Source organism: Onychomys torridus, chromosome 5, assembly GCF_903995425.1.
Source record: "Onychomys torridus chromosome 5, mOncTor1.1, whole genome shotgun sequence".
In the NCBI taxonomy this organism is placed as follows: domain Eukaryota; kingdom Metazoa; phylum Chordata; class Mammalia; order Rodentia; family Cricetidae; genus Onychomys; species Onychomys torridus.
In genome coordinates, this window is record NC_050447.1 from 6,248,429 (window position 1) to 6,272,939 (window position 24,511).

The following is a 24,511-nucleotide window of genomic DNA, read 5'->3' on the forward strand; positions in this document are numbered from 1 at the left end:
GTTTTTTGAGAACAGGTCTCAATATATAGCTTTGGCTGGCCTGAAACTCTCAGAGGTCTGCCTGCCTCTGCCTCTAGAGTGCTGGGATTAAAGGCGTTCACTGCCCCGCCTGGCTACAACCATGTATTATAATACAAGTTGTTCAAACCTATAAATAGTTTGTTGTGGAATTATCATTTACTATTTTGGGAGCACGGCTGACTGAAGTAACGGACAAAATGGAAGATGAAGCCTCAGATAAGGCAGGGAGACGACAGTGGTATAGTAACAGGACTGTATGGAGATGCTTTTCTTCCTTTCCTTTTTGACTCAAAGAACAGCTCAGAAAAAGGGTTCTCCTCCTCTCTTTTCTTACTAATTTTCTTACATAGCTTTTCAGTGAATTAACAAGAAGAAACTAATCAATGATTTGGGCTGTCTCCTGTTTCCATGTTTAAATTAGCTCATGTTCATTCCATAAGGATGAATGATTGGCACATGGCCCAGCCACACATCACATGAGGCTTCCTATGTGGAGAAACCTGGGTAGGAAGGGTGCTTTCCAAGTAGACATTTAGGTTCTCTGGGGGAAACACACATGAGTTAGAGCAAACCTAAACCTTCTATGGTCTGTGTGGTTCAGATTTCCTTTCCAGTTGTTAATTGTGAAGTTGAGTGTGTGGCAGCTGGGCACAGTCAATTGACCCTATAAAGAAAACAACTCGCTTTGAGGAAATGACTAGATGTCTGTGACTACCTGTTGTTATGTGACACATAACAGCCCAGACCATCAAACTTCCCTGCTAAGCCTGTGCTTGCCAAAGATAATTCCCAAAAGCCTTCATCTAAAGAGGCCAATATTTCAAAGTTTAGCGTTGAGGATATATATTAGACATGTTGCAAGTGCTAGCTAGTCAAGGTACCTTCAAACTAATTTAGTAATGTCTGGTGACCTTGTAAACTTATGTCATAAATGTGGCCACAGATGTGGCATGATGCTGGAAATGATGGGATGTTTACCCACTACTGTGCACAGAGTGGTAGGTGCACAGAGATAAGCCGAGGCCATCTCTCTCTCTCCATGTGCATGTTGAATTCCCATTGCATGTGTAGACTGTACCATGCACATTTGGACAAACCTAAAGGAGCAATTAAGAATGACATTTAAGCCGGGCGGTGGTGGTGCACACTGGTAATCCAGCACTCAGGAGGCAGAGGCAGGTGATCTTTGTGAGTTCAAGGTCATCATGGTTTGCAGAGGTAGTTCCAGGATAGCCAAGGCTACACAAAGAAACTCTGTCTCTGGGGAAAACAAAACAAAAAAGAATGACATTTAAAAATTAGAAATCTGGGCCTTGAGGGATGGCTCATTGGTTAAGGATATGTACTGAGGACAAGAACTTGGTCCCATCACCATGTTTAGCTGCTCACAATCACCTGTAGCTTCAGATCCAGGGGGAGCTGGCACCTCAGGCCTCCACAGGTACCTACACTTACATCTATATGCTCCTTCTCTGCCCTCTGTACACATAGGTAGAAGTATATCTTTTTAAAAAAGAATAAGAATTCTAGGCTGTGGAAATGGCTCATTGGTTAAAGTCCTTGTTATGCAAGCTTGAGAACCTTAATTCAATCCCCTGATCGCATATAAAAGCCAGGCCTTGCCACAGGCCTCCCTAGTCCCAGCACTGGGAGATGGAGCATCCATGTGGCCAGTCCGTCTAGCCAATCAGTGAGCTTTGGGTTTGGTAAGTACCCCTGTCACAGAAGCTAAGGTGGACTGTGATGGAAGGCATCCGATGAGAATCTGGCTTCCATACTTACTTGCATAGACATGTTTTTATTGGCGTGTGTGTGTGTGTGTGTGTGTGTGTGTGTGTGTGTGTGTGTGTGTGTTCAGAAGCCAGAAGAACATTAGATCCCCTAGAGCTGATGAATATAAGCCACCAAAGTGGGTTGTGGGAACTGAACTCTAACCTTGTGCTGGGCCGTCCCTCCAGCCTTGGTCTCTTTCTAAGCCATACAGCCATTCTGATTTTCCCTTTCTGAACAATAGGAAATAAACTGATCCTAGGTAAACCTGTGAAAGGTGAAGTCTTAAAGACATTGAATCTCTGAGGTGGGCTCAAGTGACCAGGAAAAGGACATAAAGATTGAGTCCCTCCACAGTATTAACAGGGCCCTTTGCTTGTGTTCGAGTCCCCTCCAGGTAGTTAGCAAGAAAAGAAGGCAGCAGACTGAGCAGGCATGGCTTCCGGGTCCCAGGCAGGATGCAGCAGGCCCTCAGAACCCAGGAGCTAGCTGCTCCTCCTCACTGTGCCTCTCTAGGCGTACAGGTGGGCCTTGCTGCCCAGTCCAGAGGTGGGAAGCAGTCGTTGTCGACAGCTTTTGTTCAGAAGAACATCCAGATAGCCTTCTTGACCCCAGGCCCAAATTCTAGCAGACCACCTCAGCTCAGATGGGGACCCCTCAGTGGATACTTCTGTGTCTGGAGGTAAAGGAAGGGCCTGTTGGCAGACATGTCTGCTGTCTGTCCTGCCACCCTGTAAGACTTTGGGGTGACAGAAGAAAGTCCAGAGATGAGTCTTCGGGGGGACAGCACAGGGAGGGATAGGAACCCAGGAAACACAGCAGTGTGCACACCACCCCAGCCTTGCATAACAGGCCTACCAACTGCTGCTGTTCCAGCACTGAGTGTAAGCATGCTGAGGCCTCTGACCACTTCCCTTCCCTTTCTGGTAGAAGCTCAGGGGAAGCCTGCGCACCCAGGCCAGCCCCAACTCTCAGAGCTGCTAGGGCATCGGAGACTCGTTCCTGGGGCTTAGCTGGTGAAGTCCTTACAGGTCTGGGGGTGGGGTGGGGAGCAGCCTGTGTCTTGACAGGCTTTCCAAGTGATCCTGATGGCTAAAGCTTTAGCTTGGCGTGCCGAGGAAGTGGCTTGAGTGGCGAGTGTGGGCCATCAGAAAAGAACGCTGAGGGTGACAAAGCCCTGTTAAATGTCCGTTCCCTTTAGAGAAAGAGCCAGGTCTTCTGTGGTGAGTCCTTTTAATTTATTATGAAATGATGGCATCTAGAATCTTGTTAAAGAAGGACATGTATACCTGATAGATCAAGATCATTTTACTTGTGAACCTCGGATAATGTCACTTTCTTCATGCTCATTGCCGTTAAATTTCTGAATTATTCCTGGGCATGTTGGCATGGTTTTTGGAGAAAGTCCCCTCATGTCACTGCAAACATCATCAAACACTGCCATACTGTAGACTTTTCTGCTCTGAAGAACTTCTTTTAAAAAATGAGAGATTTTAGCTAAATTAATTTTCAGGCTGAAAACAGTTCACTCGTGGATCTGCTAGTTTTCCTTTGGAAAGTAGTACTACTTTCTTGTAAACTTTTATTTATTTTGTCTTTTTGAGATTTTCATGCATGAGTACTGACGTGCCGCACACTTCAGGCAGTGTGTCTTTAGTCAGTTAGCTGCCCCTCACTCTGACAAATGCATGACATGCCCAGCTTACAAAGGAGAATTGGGCTCAAAGTTGGAGGTCCCTGCGTAATCAGCCCCATCACCCAGGGCCTGTGGCCAGCCAGCCTCTCACTGTGGCAAGTCTGTCTTTCAAGTATAGTCAGGAAGTAAAGGAGAGGAAAAGGAACCCAGGGTCCCACGGTCTCCTGGGAGGGCACTCCCCCAATGACCTGAAGACTTCCTTTAAGTTCCCACCTGCTTAAACTCCCCCAAGCGGTACCATTGGGGGGTCAGCCTTTGACACATGGGTGTTGGGACATGTGCAAGACTGTGACATCAATAATAATCTGTAGGATGAAAATTGTTTTATCTTATCATAATATTTGCCTTCATCAAACTCACAAGTTGCTTAATTGAGTAATGAAGAAGATAGAAATCTTTTCAAATATTATAAATTCATTCATTTATTTATTCATTTTATTTATTCATTCATTCATTCATTTATTTATTTAGTTAGTTAGTTAGTTAGTTAGTTAGTTATTTGAGACAGGGTTTCCTACATAGCCCTGGTTTTCCTGGGATTCACCCTATAAACCAGGCTGGGTTTCAGCTCACAGAGATCCGCCTGCCTCTGCCTCCTGAGTGCTAGGATTAAAGGTGTGCGCCACCACCTGCCCAGTCATAATACATTTTTTAAACCAAAGTTTATATAGTTCCTATGCTTCTACTTGCCTGCAAAAGCCACCCGTGGCTGAGGAGATTTTAGCAGATCTGTATAAAGTGCTAAGGGGTTGGGCTGGGGAGATGCTGAGGGGCTTTGCTGCCAAGAAGGAGTGTCTATATTCTGTTCCTCCAAGGCTGCAGGATGGAAGAACCAGCTCCCACAGGTTGACCTCTGACCCATGCACATCCACCACGGCACAGGCACCACCCACATACAAATAAGTAAATAAATGTAAAAATAATGTTAGGTAATTTGGAAATATCAATAAGAAGGTATTTTGTCTCCTTGCTTTATGAACCCTTCCACTTGTCACATTCTCAGACTCATGCTGCTGAGGTGTTCACCAGGACAAAAATGACAACGGTCCAGTCTAAAAGATTCAAATTGGAAACTACTTTGTGATGTGTGCCTTTCTGAACACATGGAGATGTTTATTGAACATGGTATTGTACTGGAGATGGACATATTTCAGGTTAGGCTTTAGAAAGGGTTCTGGGTTGTTGGTTGTTGGTTTTCATTTTGTTCTGTTTTAATGCTATTTCAGTAAAAACAGATTTTTGTTGATTGATCCTGGTGTGGCTGTCTGGGCCTATAAGCATAGTTCTCTTGTGGCAGAGACCAGGTGCAGAAGGATGACTTTTCCACCAGCCTGAGCTTCCTTGAAGGCTAGGGACACATACAGACCCTTCAGTGAAGTGAGGGTGTGGCTTGGACCCCAGAAGCCACATAAGCACAGGTGTGTTGGTGTGCACTTAGCATCCAAGCACCGAGGAGGTAGAGACAAGTGGAACCCTGGGACTCAATGGCCAGCCAGCATAACCTACAATGAGTCAGTGGTCTGTATTTCTAGTTTTCAGGTAGCATGTTATTTATTTTGGGAGTGGGGACCACTAATGTGGAGGTCAGAAGACAACTTGTGGGAGTTGGTTCTCTCAACCGAGTCAAGAGACTGAACTCTAGCTGCCTTGCTTGGTGGCAGGCATCTTTACCTGTTGACCTATCTCACTGGCTCCTCGATATCCATTCTGTATTCCTTTTTATGACTGAATATTGACAGTTACATGTATACATTGTATCTTCTTTATCCTTTAATAGAGACAGGATTTGTGTCCCCTGTCTTTGCTGTTATGGCTGTTCCTGTGTAGGTTTCCATGTGGACTTAGGGGTTTAATATTCTTGGTTATATCCTTAAGTACTGTGTGTGTAATGGTGGGTTAAAGGGCACTCCCTTTAACATCTTGAAGAATTGCCAGATGTCTTTTCCAAGACAACCACAGCATTCTTTATCCCTTGTAGTAATGTCTGAGTTTCAATTGCTGCATGTCCTTATGAGAACTTGTTGCTACCCTTTTCATTGGAACCATCAGAAAGGCACCACCTAGCAATTTCACTATGGTCCTCGTGAGGATGCCATCTGACACAGCACCATGTGCTCCTTCATACCCCAACGTCATCTTTGAAGTAGTTCAAGTTCCGTGTCCACTTTTCACTTGGCTTACTTTTGGACTTTTGTTTGTCTGTTTGTTTGTTTTTGGCTTGTTAAAGTTTCTCATATTCTTGACATAAGCCTAGGCAGAGGGGTGAATGGCAGGTTATTTTTTCTCATTTTGGTGGGTTTTCACCATAGCTCCACTCACAACACAGAAGTGCTTCCATTAGATAGAGTCGGGTTCCGTTTTGGCTCCTTTTGTTGCTTATGAAGCACCACTGTATTTTCTGTAATTCTAAAAATTAACTAAATGCAGAGTTGTTTCATACTAAAAGGAAAACCCATTTTCACTTATATTAGCAGAGTGTCATTGAATTTGCAAGGATATTAAGCCTATGAAACCTAATTTATTGAATTATGCCTATCCAGTTGTGGTGACCTCTCTAATTTTTGATTTGTGTTTTAGCATTCTCAGGGTGATGACCAAGTATTTTTGCATGTTAACTTAGAAATGGTTTCTAATGGATGCAACCAGCAGTGGCTTGTCACTCATGCCCAGAACACTTCTCTCACTGCCACGCACACTTCTTGACCCCACCTCTCTGTGTATGTATGTGTGTATGTACGTACGTACATATGTGTAGATGTACTCACACAGTCCATAAACTTGTGACTAAATCCAAATGAGGAATTTGCACTTTGAAAATCATCTGTAAACTCAGAGAAATGGAGCAACATGGAATATCACATTCATTTTATATAAATAAGGAACAAATCACTTTAATGAGACAAATATGCAAAGATATGGTTTCTAGGAGGGCTAGAGATCCTGTTGAGCTTAGAGGGCACACAGTGCCATTATTATTCTGTTCATTTGAGCAGGACTGAGTGAGCAGTCCCTGTCTGCAGCCCTGGAAGGCTGTCCCCTCTCAGCCAAAGGGAAAGAGGGGAACCCTGTTTATACAGCCGATCTCATCCAGTCTCTGGCCAGAAGAACCCTCTGTTATTTTATAATTCTGCACACTCCTTACAAATTCTTAGACTCCTGTACCTGAATGGCTGTTGCTGCCTGCTCTGCTCACCCCAAGGAGAGCTTTACAAGCTCAAGCCTCCAGGGTCTGTACTCAGCACCTCCCTTCCCCACTTCTCCCCCGGGGCCCCTCTGGCTGCCCTGTATGCTTTCTTAACCGGCTTCCTCCTGCCTCCCACACTGAAGCCTGGATTCAGAAAGTCCAGACTCAAAAGGGCTCTTGTTTTATTATCATTTCCTTCTTGCAGAGCTGCATATGTTAATAGAGCCGCGGAAATTTGTATTGGCTGGTGTTCCCAGAAACCAGGCAAGCCCTCTGCAAGGAATTTCATAGGCTACGCCTTCACATTGGATGCCTTTTCTGTTTGGCTGTTTCTGAACTGAGGCAGACTAGAGTCTGGATACTGAGAGATGGGGTAGGGTTGCTCAGGAGGGGTAGGGGTTGATGGGTGGGGCCTCCAGCTCTACCTGTGGGATAGTGAACAAAATACCTAGGAAGTGTGCTTGAAAGCTAATGTCCCTGCCTGCATGCTGTTTTCTGTATGTACCTGGAATAGATGACTGCAGACCTCATCATACGGCCTGGAAACTTTAGCATCAACAGTTTACACAAGCCCTTGGCAGCTGCTTTCTTCTGAGCAGCGCTAAGCAGAGTGTAGTTACCTGAGGCCTCTGACTGCAGTATGCATTATACCTGACTATCGACACTGCTGATGTTTTTTTTCCACAGAAGACACCCTGCTAGGTGCAGGTGGGACCTTGGTCCAGTCCTGGTTCTTTGGGTGTTTCCCCTCACCTAGCCTTCTCCCTGCGTGTTACTCCAGAGATAGTCTGGTGAGGAAAAGCAGAAAAAAATCCTTATTTTCTTCAATGAGAGGAGAACATTCTCGTTCTGCATCTGTTTTTCTTCTCACTGCCGTGTTAACCTTTCCCTTTAGCTTATTCATGTCAAAGAAGGAGAAGATCCACATGTGTAATTAAACCCTGTGGATCCCGTGCTCATCACGGACCTACCTGGAGAAGGGAATCCTCACCGTTCAGTAGCAGGCCCTCTGCCAAAGTGGATGAGTCACCCCCAGCAGGGGCCCTTCTGGGCGCTGCGGCAGAACCTTTGTGCGCATGCTCACTCCAGAAGCAAGTACAGGCAGAGTCGGGGGGAAACCCATTTCCATTGGGCAGGAGTCCATCCACGTAGCCCAAGATTGGAAAAACCGTAGTGAAGAGATGATTTCTGCCGTGGTTTCTTTTGTTCTTTATGACAACAAATGATTTAACAGTGGTGTTTTCTCTTGGTCAAAGTGCGGGGACTATGGTATTCCTTTTGAGGAGACCTTTGTCTTTCTTCCTAATAACTCTCTTACTAACTCCACCCCTGTGTATGTTTCCCTGCATAAATCATCCCGCCTTTGTGCTGCGGGTTGATTTACTTCCGTGTTTCTAACAGCTGGAATCCGCACATTTCCTGGTTTCCTGTGGTTTGCCCTATGTTTGTGTGGCTTATCTTCACAGCTGGAGAAATGAGAAAGCTACAGAATATATACACGACCCGCGACGGTTTGTTTCAGGTTCAGAGTCAGGTGGCGCAGGCCAGTGTTTAAAGACTGAGTTATGAGCCATTTCCTTACCGTCTACCAGAGCCATCAGGTCCCCCGTAAACTCACCCTTGACCTAAACATTATGCATCCCTTGGTTTGGCTGCCAGAAACTCTTTTTGCTCTTGGGGTAGAGAGCATTCATAGGAAGGAAGGACTTACAGAGGCTTCCTATGAGCCACATAGATGAGGTAACTAATAAATAGCCCCTTTAGTCAGAAGGAAAGAGAACCAACCAAGGACTGAGGTTGCAAAGTGAAGGGCCCCTTTGCTTTGGTCTGCACGTTCAAACATAGGCAGGAACCTTTACTTGGCCTGCAGGGCTGGCCATTTAATCAGGACGCATGGTAGTCTCCTTTAAGTGCCTTGTGCCGAGCACACTGCACTGTGCAGTTTTGTGTGGGGCTTAGAGGTGCCTTTTTTGCAGGGTGCTGTTTGTTGCTTCCTAAAACAACATGTTGTTGTTGTTTTTCCTAAAAAAACATTGTTCCTTCTAGAAAGCTCTTCCTCCCTGACTGTTTTTTGGGCATTCCCAAAGCTGGTGTTGATTCCCTGTGTAACATCGGTTGTTTGATTTTAGGCCCAGATAGCCCATACTCCCCCACCCCCAAATCTGGCTGGCTCTTCCTTCCCTGCCCTTGAGCCCAGGCACCAGAGAGAATAGGACACAGGAACCAGAGAAAAAGGAAATAAAATGAACCACTTGCATCACTTGTAAGAAGCTTTGATTTAAAAAACATTTGGGAAGGGTGTTGAAGCAGAGCCAGAGTTCTTTATGAGGATATCCACACATTCAGGATCTCCGAAACCCACAGGGAACTGAGTTCTGGGGGGACATCTGAGCCCCGACTTGCTGGAGTAGGGGCCTGTCAGATAAATTGTTTTGGTTGTGGGGGGGCTTTGATTTTTGGAGACTAGGTAACGGTTTCCTGGGGTTTCGTGAACCCTGCTCTTTAGCTCCTCTTGTGGTTGTGTTTTCTTTTCTTCTTATTGATCTTCTTTTTTGGTAGTGCTCCTTTATCTGTGCTGGCCTCCTCATGAAGTCACAGATAACAGCAAACCCTATTGTACTGTACGATGCATACGTATCTATAATCAGAATTTCAAATTACAAATTAGGCACCAAGAGATTAATGACAATAATGAATGATAAACTAGAACAATTAAGCCAGCATGCCCTAAAGGTCACATGAGTCTGGTCTATCACTCTCTCTGTCTCTCCACTTCTCTCAAAATACCACATGCATTGTAGTTAACCTTCCTGCTGACCACAAGTAACTTAAGACTTTGGAAAGTGAAACCTAGAAAGCAGAACTTGTATTGCGTTCGTTCATTCATTCATCATTCTCATTCATTCATCCAACACTCATTGAGTCCCTTTTTTATTCCAAGTCTAGTTCTGAGCACTAAAGACACAAGGAGAGCAGGGGATCCCTCACTGGAATTCTTTTCCTCTCTACTGCTTGTCTCACACCCCCTACACACTTTATTCTAGTCTCTGTTGTCACAGGTTGCATTATGAACTACCCTCTGGATCATGGGTAGCAGCCCTCAGCTGACCAATGCTGGGGGGCAGTGAGGCCTCTCAGCAGGGGGTGACTGTGTCAGGTACCACTGTTTTTTATATTAACAATACTAGTATACTGTTATATGCTAGTGTATGTAATTATTCCAGCATGAATAGGTAATTTTTAACACCATCTACGAAAAGAATTTTAAGCTAATTTTGTACATGATAAAGTTTGCTAGAAACTTCCAATAAAAAGTAAGCTTTGAGGACTGGTAAGTAGCTCAGTTGGTAAAGTGCTTGCCTGTCAACCATAAGGACCCAAGTTTGCCCTCTAGAACCCATGCTCAAGAAAAAAATCAGTGTCTGCACCCGATGGTGCTGCCTTTAATCTCAGCATTTGGGAGACAGAGAGAGGCAGGCAGGCAGTCTGTGAGATCAAAGCCAGCCTGGTCCCAATGCAAGTTCTAGGCCAACCAGGGCTACATGGTAAAGGGCCTACCTCAAAACAACAAACCCTGGGTATGTGGCACAGGCTTGTAATCCCAGCTCCAGGGACGCAGAGACTGGCAGGTCCCCAGTGGTCCTCACTCAGCAGCCTGTCAATCTAAGCTTCTGCGGGTAGTTTGGCTTTTTCTTTCCCTTTCTCTTTGTTAAAAAAAAAAAAAAAAAAAGAACAACAGCTGTGATTGGCTGCTGGTCTCCACACCCAGGAACACAACTGAGCACATGCGTTCCTCATTCATGTCTGTGCACACAGACATACAAATATAAAGAAGGAACTTGATGAAACCCTAGTTATTGAAATAAACTTCACTCAGCCCTTCGTCTCTTTGGGCACGAAGCAGTTCTGTCCTATTGACAATTTGTGCCTAAACCAGTGGCCAGTCGTCATGGAGGTGGCCCTTGTTTTTCAGTAATTTTTTTTTTTTTATTGCAGCCAGAATTCTTTTGAATCCTCAGCAATTGTTTAAAACCAGTATCCGCATTTGAGCATAGGCATACATACACAGTCACACCAACATTCTCATATACAAAGCTCTGTTAATCTCAGCAGAGGAGGTGGGCAGTTCTGAGATTTATTAAATGGCAGAGGATAAGATTTTTAATAGCTTTCAGGTTGGATTGGGTGCATTTGGTGACACACATACCTCTGCCCCTTTTTTCTTTTGCTTTTTTAATGTGAGACAAGAAAAACATACATTTTGGATATTGATGAAAAGTAGGTCAATATTTTTTAAATGAGATCATTTGAAGTGTTACCAAATGACATATGTACAGTGTAAATGCACCTCTTTAGCTAATTTCTAATGAAATTATTATATGAGATGAAAACAAGGTGACTGGGGGAGATCTTTGGATTAAGACCCGGATGCTAAGAGTTCATGTCTTGTCACTCCGTGTCTCCCTCTGGGTTAGGAAAGCTTCCTCCCTGAGCCCCCAGTGACTGGAGGATTTTAATTCTTGATTTTTATCAGGACAGAAGTGGAAACAGATACAGAATTTGCAAGGCTAGATGGATATAATCCGTCCTGTGGTCACCAGAATCAAGTTACAACCTTGCCCTGTAGCCGTGGGTGCTGTTTGGAGCCGGCCTGAAAACATTTTTGGTACACAGTTGTATCACCTCAGACAGTACCCACAGCACCGGTGACAGTGATGGGTGGCTGGTGTGGTGATGCCACTGAAGACTATCCACAGGAGTAAAACCACTGTTCTTTGAGCTGACAGAAAATAGTGTATTGCTTGTCTGGGGGCGGGGGGCAGAGGGGGGGTGCCTGGTGCTAACTCTTTCTTACTTTTAAGGTTTGGACTAAACTTTTTATTATTATTTTGAGATTTATCTATTTTTATTTTATGCATATGGGTGTTTTGCCTGCATGTATGTCTGTGCAACATGTGTGTGACTGGTGCTCACAGAATCCAGAAGAGACCATTGGATTCCCTGGAACTAGAGTTAACAAATGGTTGTGAGCTGCTGTGTGGGTGCTGGGAATGAACTCAGGTCCTCTGGAAGAGTCCACTGAGCCATCACTCCAGCCCCTGAACCAAATTTTTAAAAAATACCTATTGTCTTTGATTCACTTAAAAAAATTAACTCCAAGCTTATCTTCCACACAACTCTATTTAGTTGTGAATTAGTGTGTATAGCTAATTCCTTGGATGTGTGTTTCTGGGTCCTACTGTCTCTGGGGATACTGATGTGGACAGGGCACACTAGTTAATTTAATTCATAATTTTTATGATTATATTTAGAAGTCTGTTCTGATACAAAACTATTGAAATGGTTGTAGGAATCAAAATGTACTTGTAGCGTGGGTAGGCTGAGAAGAGACCATAGCCAGCCTTAACAACTATCATTTTAACAAAATTCTTAGGAACAATGATGTCACAGTCTAGAAAAGAGGAGTTTAGTTAGCGAATACTTCCGTTTGACACAGATCTTTTTGTTCCTTTCTCAAAGACATCGCTGGCTTGTCTTGCCATTTTGATTGGGTACTCTTGAATTATTTTGAGTGGATCGTGGGATGGTTTTGTGTGTGTGTGTGTACACTAAAGGTCATTTTATATATAAGAATTTTCTCCTGTATTATAAGAACTGAGGAGAATCTTTTCTATCCCTGCTTCCCTTCATGGAAAAAGTGTCCTCTCTTTTCCCTCAGAAAAAGTTGCTGATATGTCCACCAGGCCAATATGTCCACCATGGGAAGGAAGGCTCTGGTCAGAGTAGCAGAGTCTCTCTGGGTTTGACAGCAGCCATGGGTAAGCCCCTGTCTCAATGTTATTCTTCAGACGTTACATTCTCAGCTTTACCCTGCTGAGAGCCCCTGTACCCTGGCCATTGTGGCCATAAACCCAAGGACAGAGCATAGAGGAAACAAAACAGCACATAACCCCCACAGTGAAGAAGAGTATGCCAGTCTAATCCTTCAAAGAATGAAGGTTGTCTCAACCCACACATGCTGCAGCTTTTTCCAAGGCAGAGACTCTGGTTCAGTGAAACAATAAAATGCAGCAGGAGTCATCACCCAGGCCTCAAGGTCCCCAGCCCAGCCAGGAGGATCTCAGGCTGAGAGAGTCAGGGCTACAGGCCGTGCCTACTTCACCCCTCTATTGCTTCTTTCCAAGAAGGAAAAAAAAAAAAAAAAAACCAGCCACTTAGCATCAGATGTCTATGAAGTTCCATTTAGGCCTCCATCCTTTGGCCTCTGCCTCTGCTCCTGTAGATCTGGCTTTAATGGTTCTCTGTGCAGCCAAAAAATTCAGCCTAACTCCTCATTCCATTTGGATTTTGGCATGGGCAGGAAAGCAAAGCCAGGGCAGTTCATCTGTATCTGATGCCAGCCTGTGCCAGGCCTGTGTGGAGATGTCACCTTGTAATTTTACTCCTGTTCCTGGTCATTTGTTCCACCCACTTGGAGCTTTGGGTTGCATAATAATTAACCAAAACATTAAAGTTATGATCATCCCAATAGCAAGAGTCAAATTCCTATGTGGAAGATCTTTTTCTTTCCAGTCCAGACCCTCAGGTCTTTGAGGCTGGCAAGCTGGAGATGAGAGTTTTTTACTTGATGTGATTGAAGGTTTACCTCACTAGAAGGGGAATGGCCTCAGTGTGGCACTGTTGGCAGCCCTTCCAGAGACGTTCTCTCTGCCCCTCCCCCCCCCCCCCCCCTCTGTGTGTGTGTGTGTGTGTGTGTGTGTGTGTGTGTGTGTGTAGGCCAGGTATTAACTTCAGTTGTTGTTTCTCAGACGCTACTTACCTTGTTTTCTGAGACAGGGTCCCTCACTGGCTGGGACTTTCTGAGTCAGCTGGCCGGCCACCATGGAGCCCCAGGGATTGACTCCACCTCCCTAGCATTAGGGCTGCAAGTGCACACCACTGCACTGGGTCTGTTAGGAGAGTTCGGGGATCGAATTCAAGTCCCGGTGCTTGAAAGGCGCGTCCCTTACCAGCGGGGCACCTCCAGCTTGTTTCCTCCTCTGAAGCGCCTGTTGCAGTGGTGTTCGGTGCAGCCCAGGGAAGGGACAGGCGGTTAATACTGCCCATTTCCACACCCTTGCATCCGTCCTTGTATGTGGTGAGTTTGCAGTGTATATGCGTTTCCGCCAGACACTGGCATCAGGAAAGGAGATTAGCAGTACACCTCTACTATGTACCTGACCTCAGGTAATGTTTGTGATGGACATAGACCAGACATGCCAGCTACACTGGCCCTGTGCTGATTAAAGAAGATTGAAGGTGTGGGAAGAGCCAAGCTCTCCTGAGACCTCAGTCCAGAGCGGAGCACGCCTGTGAGAGAATTTTCGGTGGTAGGTGGTATATGAAAGGTCTGTATATGTAGGACAGTGGAGAGAGAACGCCAGTCGGGAAAACATGGGGACTTCTAAAAGGGGGCTTTGCAATCTGAGCTCATTTCCTTGTTCAGGTATTTAAGAAAGAACACATTAAAAGAATGGAGCAGGGCCTGCTGTGACACTGCATGTTCCTGGAAGGTCCGTGGAGGAGGCTGGGAGGGTGGCCTGTGGCTTTTTGTAGAACAGGAATCGTCATCTGTGTGCATGGCCAAGGGCAGAATGCAGCAGAAGATGACCACCTGGGAAGTGGGGTGCAGTTTGTCTGCTGCCCCCAAGGCCCCGAGTCTCTTCTGTTCTCCTGGCTTTTCTTCTTCCTCTTAACAGAAGGTAGTGACAATTCCAGCTCATCCCCTGTCTCTGCTTGTGATCCTTTGCAGATCTCATCTAGTCCCGTGCTCAGCTGACTTTCCATCTCTCCATCAGGAATGTCCTCTTCCTGCCCGTAAGCCATCACCATCTCCACTTCCCAAAGTCTTCATCTTCCAGGTCAGGCAAAGCAGGACTCAAAACATTCTTCTATGTTTCTCCCTAGCTCAACCCATTTTCTCTGTTTCCTTATTTCTGTAATACTGCCATCCAAATCTTAAAGGCATAAACCTTACCTGCCCCTCATCCAATCCCTGACCAAAGGCCATGCATAATTTCCTTCACACGCATCTCTTAATTCAAACTCTTACTCCCATCACTGACCAGTCACTTCCCATTCCGTCACTGGAGCATGTCAGTGAATCTCTTATCTAACCATCCTTCATTTTTTAGACCAAGTCTTGTTATGTAGCCCAGGTCGGCCTGGAACCCAGTGTCCTCCTTCCTCAGCTTCCCCCTTGCTGGATCATCGCTGTGTACCGCCATGCCTGGCTGTCTCTTGGACTTGGATTCAGTTCAGGCATCATCATTTCTTTCTTGATTCTTCACAATCAGTTCTATGAACTGTCCTGTTTCCAGTTCCTCCATCCCTCTGCCAAGTGACCTTTGACCTTCCCACACCTTGTGCAAAGACAGCACAGCTGGCCCCTCATGGACTTGCCATTGTGTATAACCTGATCATCTAGCTCGATTTTTCTGCATTCATTTCTCTGGAGAACATCTCGATGGTCTGTTAAACTGTATGTTAAACTATATGTGAAGTTTGACTTCACTACCAAGAGACTAGCCTAAAGAATCTTTGCTTTACAGATTGACTATTAGACTCTGAGCATTGTGGCAGAAAGCCTGAGCTGGAGAGGGGATAAGGTTCATGCCTAGTGGGTCAGTTGTCCTTGAGGAAGATTGCCACACTTGGAGATGGATGGTGGTGGTTTCCCAGCTGTGTGACTAGAATACTTGACACTCGTGTGTACATTCTAAAATGACTAACTTGGAGGAGGTGTGGAGCGATGCACAGTCTTGGAAAGTGCCAGCAGACCTTAGCTGTGTCCTGAGCACCCACAAAGAGCTGGATTTGCACTCACAGCATGTGAGTAGGAGAGACAGGCAGGTCCCTGGTGTGTAACCAGCTATTCTAGTCTAATTGGTGAGCTCCAGGCCAATGAGCAACTCCGTCTCAAAAGGAGGCAGATGGCATTTCTTAGGATGATACCAGCTGTTGTCCTCTGACCTCCATGTGTCCAAGCATGCGTACACGTACACACACACACACACACACACACACACACACACACACACACACACACGAGCACAGGCATACATCCACTATACACAGTCAAGAATAAAGAAAAGAATGTGGCCAAGATGGTAATTTTTAAATTTCATGTGTCTCACCATCTCAACAAGAGTAAAACTATGGAAGTGAGAGGTAGGTTAGGTGATGCAGGCCTATAACCCAGCTGCATGGGAGGCTCCAGACTTGTGATCCAGCTGCTTGGGAGGCTCCAGTCATGTGATCCAGCTGCATGGGAGACCCCAGGCCTGTAACCTAGCTGTACCAGAGACTGGGGCAGGAGGCTTACAACTTCAAGGCTTTCCTGAACTATAGAACAAGTTCAAACTTAGCTTAATGAAACCCTTTCTTAAATATTTTCAAATGAGTTACATAGTGGTAACAATGGAATGAACAATATAAAAAAGGGCTGGGGATACAGCTCAGGGACAGAATGCTTGTGGAGCCTACATGGGCCCTGGGTTCAAGCTCAAGGAAGGAAGGGAACGAGTTAGTTGGCTGTTGAAATCTATGTAACCTAGCTGCCTTGAACTCAGGACCGTCTTGCCTCAGCCTTCCAGAGGCTGTGCTTGGAGGCCTACACAGCCTCACCGCCCGTCCAGAGGAGATTTTCCCAGGGAACTGCACTGCCTCTGTCTTGCCCGGCGCATGCAGGAGGAGTTAGGATGAAAGATGTGGCTTACGGGACACTGCCTGTGAAGTGTGTCCTGCAGTTCCATAGCTGTCCCCGTGTGTGACATTTGTCCCTGACATCTGGATGGAAAAATGGGCTGCGTGGTGCTCTGGTGACTGAGCTCTAACGGGGTGTATTCACTAAACTCTGTCTCTTCAGTCCTAAATAGACATGACTGTTTCCCTTGGCCAACACCTTGACTAATTCCCACTAGGGGCTTGAGTGGGTTTTGTCCTAAATGTTGCCCGGTGTAAATGGATGGGGCCTCAGCACAAAGGAAGGTGGAGGGCCATAGGCAGGAGCGGGACAGTGGAGGGACCACGTGGCCCCAGGCTCTCGGGAGCCCACCCCTGTGAAGACAAATACAGGGAATAAAGGTCTTGGCTAAGTCTCTGGGGATGAAAACCTGCTGACCCAAAGATGCAAAACCACTGTGCTGCAGGACAGCAGGGGACCTTTCCCATGGCTTCACATGTCCATCTCCTGGTTCCTTCAGCCCTTCTCTAGGGTCTGAAGGAAGAAAACTGTGAGAAAGGGAAATGTGGTTCCCATTTTCTCTCCCCTGAAGTGGACCACTGAAGACCCTCTCAGGGCAGAGACACAACTCATATAAAGATATAAAGAAGTATTCTTGTGGATAATCACACACAAACTGCTTCTCATGCATCATAATCTGTTAAGCTTGTCTTTCGTGTGTGTGTGTGTGTGTGTGTGTGTGTGTGTGTGTGTGTGTGTGTGTGTAGGTGCACGTGTGTGAAGGCTAAAAATCATCCTCAGGTGTTGTTCCTCAGAATCTGATTTTGAGCCAGGGCCTCTGGTTGGCTTGAGGCTCATCCAGTAGGCAAGCCCCAGGGATCCACCTGTCTTAACCTCCCTAGTACTGAGGTTACTTTGGGCACCAATAGCCTGGGATTTTTTACATGGGCGTTAGGATCAAATTCAAGGCAAGCACTTTACTGACAAGTATGGCCCCCGCCCCCCTTGAGCAATATAGATCCCTTGGGACCGAAATTAATGCTTGTCCTATTAATTGAATAAGAAATTCTAAAACCTTTGCTATTGTGTGTGTAGGTCCTAGAAGTGGACACTTACCCCTGGTGGGAGTGGACACTAAGAGCCAGTAGGAATGATTAATTCAACCATTGTTCTGTGAGAATGCCCTCTGGTAACCAGGAGCTGAGCCGGGGATAGAGTGGTATTTGGAGCAGACACCTGTGTTCCCAGGTCAGCCTGACCTCCTAGGCTAACTTGTTCAGGCAATGTGGCTGGGCTTGTGATTAACATGGGGAGGGTCCCCGCTGGGACATAATAGGAGTGTTTTCTTGCTCTGGATGAAGGTTTTCATTTATTTATTTATCTTATTTATCTATTTTAACTTTTTTGAGACAGAGTCTCTCTGTGTAGCCCTGGCTGTCCTGAAACTAGCTCTGAAGACCAGAATGGCCTTGAACTCAAAGATCTGCCTGCCTCTGCCTCCTGAGTGCTGGGATTAAAAGTGTGCATCACCATGCCCAGCTGAAGTTTTATTTTTGTTGTTGTTGTTGTTGTTGTTGTTGAGTGAAAAACAGAATGTGGTAGAAATTTCAAAAGAGTGACTTTCTACCAGGGGGATTGTTGGCTTCTCCCCAAGGAAAGTGGGCAATGTTTTGTGTGTGTGTGTGTGTGTGTGTGTGTGTGTGTGAGAGAGAGAGAGAGAGAGAGACAGAGAGAGAGAGAGAGACAGAGAGAGACAGAGAGACAGAGAGAGAGACAGAGAGACAGAGAGAGAGACAGAGAGATTGAGAGAGAGAGAGAGACTGCCTGAGTGTCTATCTGTCTGTCTATCTCTCTGTGTGTGCTTGTGTGGAAAACAGAAGTTGATCTGCAATCTGACACTCTCCCATTTATTTATTCATTCATTTTTTTATTTATTTATGATATTTTGGGTTTTTCATAGTCATAAGGTATATTTTCTCCCTCCTTCCCTCTCTCCCTTCCCTCCCTCCCTTTCCTTCCATTGAATTGTTTAGTTGTTCTCTCATCCCAACCGCAGCCCCCCCAGTCTTCCCAGCCCCCTCCCCACCTCTCCTCTCTCCCAGGTGCATTCCTTCTGTTTCCCTTTAGAAAAGAGCAGACCTCCAGGGGTATTAACTGAACACGGCATAATGGCATAACAAGTTATACTAAGACCAGGCACAAACCCTCATATCAAGGCTAGACAAGGCAACCCAGTAGGAGGAAAAGGGGCCAAAGAGTCAGAGACCGCCCACTCCCACGGTTAGGGGTCCCACAAGAGGACCAAGCTGCACAACTGTCACATGTATGCAGAGGGCCTAGGTCAGACCTATGCAGGCTCCCTGACATCAGTCTCTGTCAGCCCCTACAGGCCCTGCTTAGTTGATTCTGTGGGCCTTGTGCTTGTGGTGTCCTTGACCCCCCCCTGGCTCCTACAGTCCTTCCTCCTGACTCTTCTGCAGGGTTCCCAGAGCTCTGACCAATGTTTGGCTGTGGGTCTCTGCATCTGCTCCCATCAGTTGGTGGATGAAGGCTCTCTGACGATGATTGGGCTAGACATCAGTCTATGAGTATAACAGAATATCCTTAGGAATCATTTCATTGATTGTTTACCAGTTGTGTTTGGTTCTATACTAGGTCTCTGGGCCATCCAGCCCCTGGTCCTGGCACTCCAGGGAGTTTCAGGGGTGGGATCCTTCTCATATTTTGGCATTTTTGAGACAAGGTCTCACAATGTAGCTCTGACTGTCCTGAGATTCATTATGTAGACCAGGCTGGCCTTGAACTCACAGTGATCTGTCTGGCTCTGCCTCCCAAATGTGCCTTCATGCCTGGTTCCCTCTTAGTTTTTGAGACAGGGTCTACCACTGTTAATTTGGAACACATTAATTCAGCTGTGCCTACTCCCTCCCTCTGTTGGTTACAGACCGTGCCTGACTTTTACATGGGTGCTGAGGTTCTGAACTCCTGTCCTCATACCTGCTGCAGAAGGCACTCTGCTAACTGAGCCATCCTGTCAGCTCCAGGAATCATTTTTGGTTGTTACAGGCAGAGTGCAGTCTGCTAGTACCTAAGTGTCTCTTAGATCACAGCACAGCCCGTCCTAGCAGAGAGCATCCTGCCGCCAAGGCTGAGAAAAAGGAGTGAGGGTGGGCTGGAGAGGCGGGTCAGCAGGTTGGAGCACTGGCTGCTCTTGAAGAGGACCCATGGGCCACATGGCAGCTCATAAGCCCTGCAGTGCCAATTTCAGGGTGTCTGACACTCTCTCTGGTCTCCATCATTGCCAGGTATACACATAGCACACACACTTACATGTAGGCAAAATACCTACACACATTTAAAAAAAAAAAATCAGGGGGTGGGGAGGAGAAAAAAAAATCAAAGAAACTCTCAGCAAGGCTATATATATGGGGAAAGAAGGACTGTGTAGTACTGATTGTGATTTCGGACTTGCGCACCGTGCTGTCAGTTTGGACTGCTCTCTGCACATCTGGGATCCATCAAGGATATTAAGAATGTTAAAGGTTTTGATCAGAGGTCAGTGTGCTGTGCACTTTGAGAAGGTTGTAATAAAGATGGAAAAGCATTTCCATGCAGGTCATACTGGAAACACACAGTCGGCCTGAAAAAAACTAGTTGTTCCTTTCCAGTCAGGGTGCAGACAGTCACGTGGCTTTTAATCCGGGGTCAAAGATGGGGACCTGAGGGTGGAAGGGGAGACAGATACACTGTAGAACCTCTTTCCAACTTCACTCTCTGTGGTTTTGAGATTTTTTTTCTCTTTAAGTCAACGCATCTCCTGTGTTTGTCCTGGCATTCCCCTCTGTGTACCCTCAGGCTCCAGAGTGACTTTCCAGTGTGAGGGTCGGAGCCGTCATTATGTCCCTGTGACCCTGAGTCCTCTGTTTAGTTTCCACATATTGAATACTTTGGGGGAACTTGAAGAAGGAAATGTGAGCTGGGATTGCTCATGTGGGCAGATGATCCAGCTGGAGGTTAGAATGTCTGTGGGGTCATCACATCCCCAGGGTGGGGAGCCAGCACCCCAGGAAGCAGCTGATGGATTATGAGCAAAGGGAGTGATCTGTAACTGAAAAAGCTTTCAGCTCTTCTTGTCCCTTCCCTTCCTCCTCCTGGCTCCTCTCTTTCCTCATTTTCCTGTCCCCTCTATTCCTCTCTCTCTCCTCCTCTCTTCCTCCACTTTCTCCTTTTCAGGACTGACTGAATCAGCCAACTCGGTTTTTTATGAGCTTCTTAGACGTACAGAGGGGAAGGGGACAATCTAGATGAACTACCCTATTGCCCCAAAGCTCAGCTGTTGACAAAAGAATGAGCAGTTTTTCACGAGAATCATGTGTGATACATTAGGAAGAGAAACAAAAAATTAGCACTCTGGTGGTAAGCTCATATTGGGCAGCAGCAGATTAATTTTGATCATTTAACTTGAAGTGCTCCTCTACTGTTTGCTTGTCTGTAACTGCTAGTCAGTGCTCTACACGGGCCTTGACTTTCACCCCTGCCCCGCCTGAGAGGAAAGCACTGTCTCTCGACCAGGCAGTCTACGGCACTGATGGTCCCCTCCGCAGTGCTGGACTGACTGGAGTCGGTGATTGCTGAAGACTGTCAGTCATCTGTTCCGTGCATTTCCACCTCTGCTGAGCAGCTGTGTGACACCGGGAAACTCGGTAGCTTGTTGTCGTAGTCATAACTGGCTTGTGTGTTTCATGCCCACCAAAGCTGTCGTGAGAGGATCTTGCCTCGTCTGGCCTCTGGCAGCGCCATTCCGAGTCTTTCTTGACTCGTCTTTTCCTTTCCTGTCTCTAAGAAGGACTCTCCCTGGTCACTGCCTCTAGGGTCCTCCCAGGTCATCTACAAAAACTTCATCTTGAGATCCTTAGTCACGTCTGTGAAATGCTTTTCCTCAAACAGGACCATGTTCATAGGTCCTCATATTAGGATGCAGACATACCTTGTTGAGTGTTATTGCTCAACTCTCTGCCCCATTGTCTGTCTGTCTTTTAGCTAAGTGTCCCAGTAATCTTTGTCTGCCAGGGTGCTGTGTACTCAGTAGTTACTAATAAATGTTTACTGGATTGAAAATGTGACTTTGTTTTTAAATGGCTCAAATTCATGCCTGAATGAACTATCCTACCTTGGTCCAGACATGTCCTATGCTTAGCTCAAAGGAATGCTTGACCATAGACACTCAGGCCCGTAAAGCAAATTCATGTTTCACATTAGTGTTGGGCCTTCTAGAAACCTTGAGGAAGAGCAGTTGTGAGCCGGGCTGTCTTTCTGGTCGGAGAGACTGCTCTTTTCCTAGGTATTCATCAGTTAACGTGAGAAATGGTCTCAAGTGTCAGTAGTTCCCACCAATGTAGAAATGCCTCCATAGAATTGACCCCTTTGTTAACTTAGATGTCTTCTTAGAGGGGAAACCATTGATGTGGGTTTTAAAGACAGGGAAGAAGTTGTCATATTAATAAGCTAGCTCTTCTCTGATTCGCTGAGGCTGACAGAGCTATAATCCAAATAGTCGCTGGCTGCATCCTCTGGAATCAGCACGGGACAGAAGAAGGCACACACAGGGTTGGTCAGAGAACCCCTCACCAAGAAGCTAAGGGTCGGGGCAGCCAGGATGTTAACTCTGTGACCTTTGACAGGCCACTTAATTTCTCAGGCTATCAAGTTTCCTGCCTTTCTAGAAGCCAAGTGGGTGGACCAATGGTTTCACACTGTGTGCTAGTGCCCCCTGGCACTCCCCTTCTGGACTCTTCTCTAACACAAGCCTCGAGGTTTGCTTTGTGATTAGCAACTGAGTTGGCTGGGGATACACCTCAGGGTGGAGCATGTGCGCCCCTTGCATGCACTGGGCCCTGGGTTCCCGTCCCAGCACAGCAGAGACACAGAAACAGCACAAATGGTTTTGCTTCAGAGTGAAGAAACACTCTGGTTTCTCTTACCCACCTGCTTGCAGCGGAAAGCTCCAAGGAAGCACAGGCCACGGTGAAGGTGAAAGAGGAACCCATGGAGGTGGACATCCAGGACTCCCCAGTCTCCATGTCCCCCGCCCGGAACGTTGGCTACAGCACTTTAATGGGGCGAGAGAAAACTGAACCCTTACAGAAGCTTCCAGAAGGTAGAGTTCCCCCGGAGAGAAATCTCTTCAGCCAGGACATCTCTGTGAAGATGGCTTCTGAGCTTCTTTTTCAACTCTCAGGTAGGTGAACTGTGGGGAATGTTGCTGACTGAAAAGCACTGGTTGTAAAGCCCTTCTTGGGAAGGGAGAAGTGACCCACGAAACGGGGTGTTTTGGAAAGATCTGTGTTGTGTATACCACATTAATGGTTAATGAGGTGTTACCAAATCAGATTCCTGTTAGGATTTTGTTTAGGTGGAGGTCAGATGACAGCTTTGGGGAGTTGGCTCTCTCCTCCCACCACATGGATTCCAGAGACAGAGCTCAGCTCATCATGCTTGGTGGCAAGCCCCTTTACCCGCTGAGCCCTCTCACCTGCGTCACACTGGCTTTGACATAGTTGGGAATTAGAACTCTGGGTAGTTCTCTGATGACCCCTTTGGCCAGGCTCAGACAGGTACCTCTGGAAGGCTTAGGGTTGATCTTATTAACAGTCTTTTCTTTCCAGTATGCAAAAGATAAACTTCCATGTCCTCCAAGATATCATGCATTGCTGGGAAAAACCATGTTGCCTGAATTAGTGAAATATTATTATATCTTGCCGAAAAAATTTTAAAAAGACGGGAAGGCCATCTCCAGCTGTGGTCTAAGAGGGTGTTTTGTGGACTAACCTTTCTTCCTTCAAATGCCTGGAATCCAGGTGTGCAGGTGTTCAGCCCCGTGAAGGGTCCGGGTACCGACTTGTGCCTTCTGACTGCTCTTCCAGCATCTGTCATTTGCCCCTGCAGATTTAGTATGCTGCTACTCTGGAATGTGAAGACTGGTTTTGTGTACTTACAAGATGGCCTTCTGGCAGACACCACACAATCCCTCAGCTGGGTCTTCATCAGCTTATCCACCAGCCGTTTCCCAGTGAAGTTTGGTAGAGCAGACAGCCTCACATTCTGTAACATAAGGCATTTGTCCTACCCCCTAGAAACAGGAAGAAGGCTCAAGTCTGTGCTACTCTCATAGGCCAGCTTCTCCTCGGCCTGGTGACGCCTCCACAGCTGGGTGGCTCTCAGCAAGCTTTAAAGAGTCTTGACTTATGGGTGTCCCTTTTCCAAAGGCCGAGGCACATTTCAAAGCAAGGTTACATAGATAGTGATTGAAGAGTCCGCATCAGTGGAGGCTTTGAGAGGTCTCACCCTGACACGGTCACAGCCTAGATGACCCCAGACAAGTCATCCTGCCCAGTGATCCAGATTCTCCCTTGGTGTCACTGTTGAAAAAGAAAGGAGGTGTCCATGTAAACGCACATGACTTAGCTTCATTTACATCAGTCAAAGGCAGGTAGGAAGGATGTATAAACCTTGCTTACGTTTTGCAAAAAGTCCCCGAGATTTTTTTTTTTTTTTAAAATCTACTTGGTCGAAAAATCTGAAGCCGTTGTAGGTTGGCCAGGTTTCCTGCAAATGCTTCGAGCTGTCGAGAGCTGTGATGGTCAGGGTAGAGTCCTCACATTTGTACTGGGTCAGTGAGGCTATGGTTGAACTTGGTGTTCTTGAAAGCTAATTAAATAATTTCTGACAGCTGGCGGATACAGACCCCAGGATGCATGAGGAGAGGGCTTACCTCTTGTCTGGTGACATCGTCCTGTTACTGGTGACATTTATTAGAATAAGCAGTCCGTGGCAGCACGAAGAGCTCCCTGGCCATTTTCTGAAGGAGCCTCACAACACAGACAGTCATCAGAGCTCGGGATAGGACAGTTGCCACAGCCACAGTTGGAGCTTAATTAAAGTCAAATAGGAATTGCCAGCTAGGGAAGGAGGTAGAACCAACTACTTCTGTGCACCGAGCATGCGTGCGTGCGTGCGTGCGTGCGTGCGTGCATGCGTGTTGGGGTATGTGGTACGCACTCGTACATACTGAGGCAGAGTTACAATCGGGCAGCACCCAAGCTTAACTCACTGCTTC

The 24,511-nt window shown here is 46.4% G+C and overlaps 1 protein-coding gene across 5 annotated transcripts in view; it reads left to right on the forward strand.

Annotated features, from left to right (window-relative positions):
• Znf827 (zinc finger protein 827) overlaps positions 1 to 24,511 on the forward strand; it is a 173,963-nt gene that overhangs the window by 67,430 nt on the left and 82,022 nt on the right. For all 5 annotated transcript variants that reach the window (XM_036187405.1, XM_036187406.1, XM_036187408.1 and 2 more), the window contains exon 6: positions 22,391 to 22,633. In XM_036187405.1, the coding sequence (XP_036043298.1) occupies positions 22,391 to 22,633 (243 nt within the window). The remainder of the gene's footprint in view (positions 1 to 22,390; positions 22,634 to 24,511) is intronic.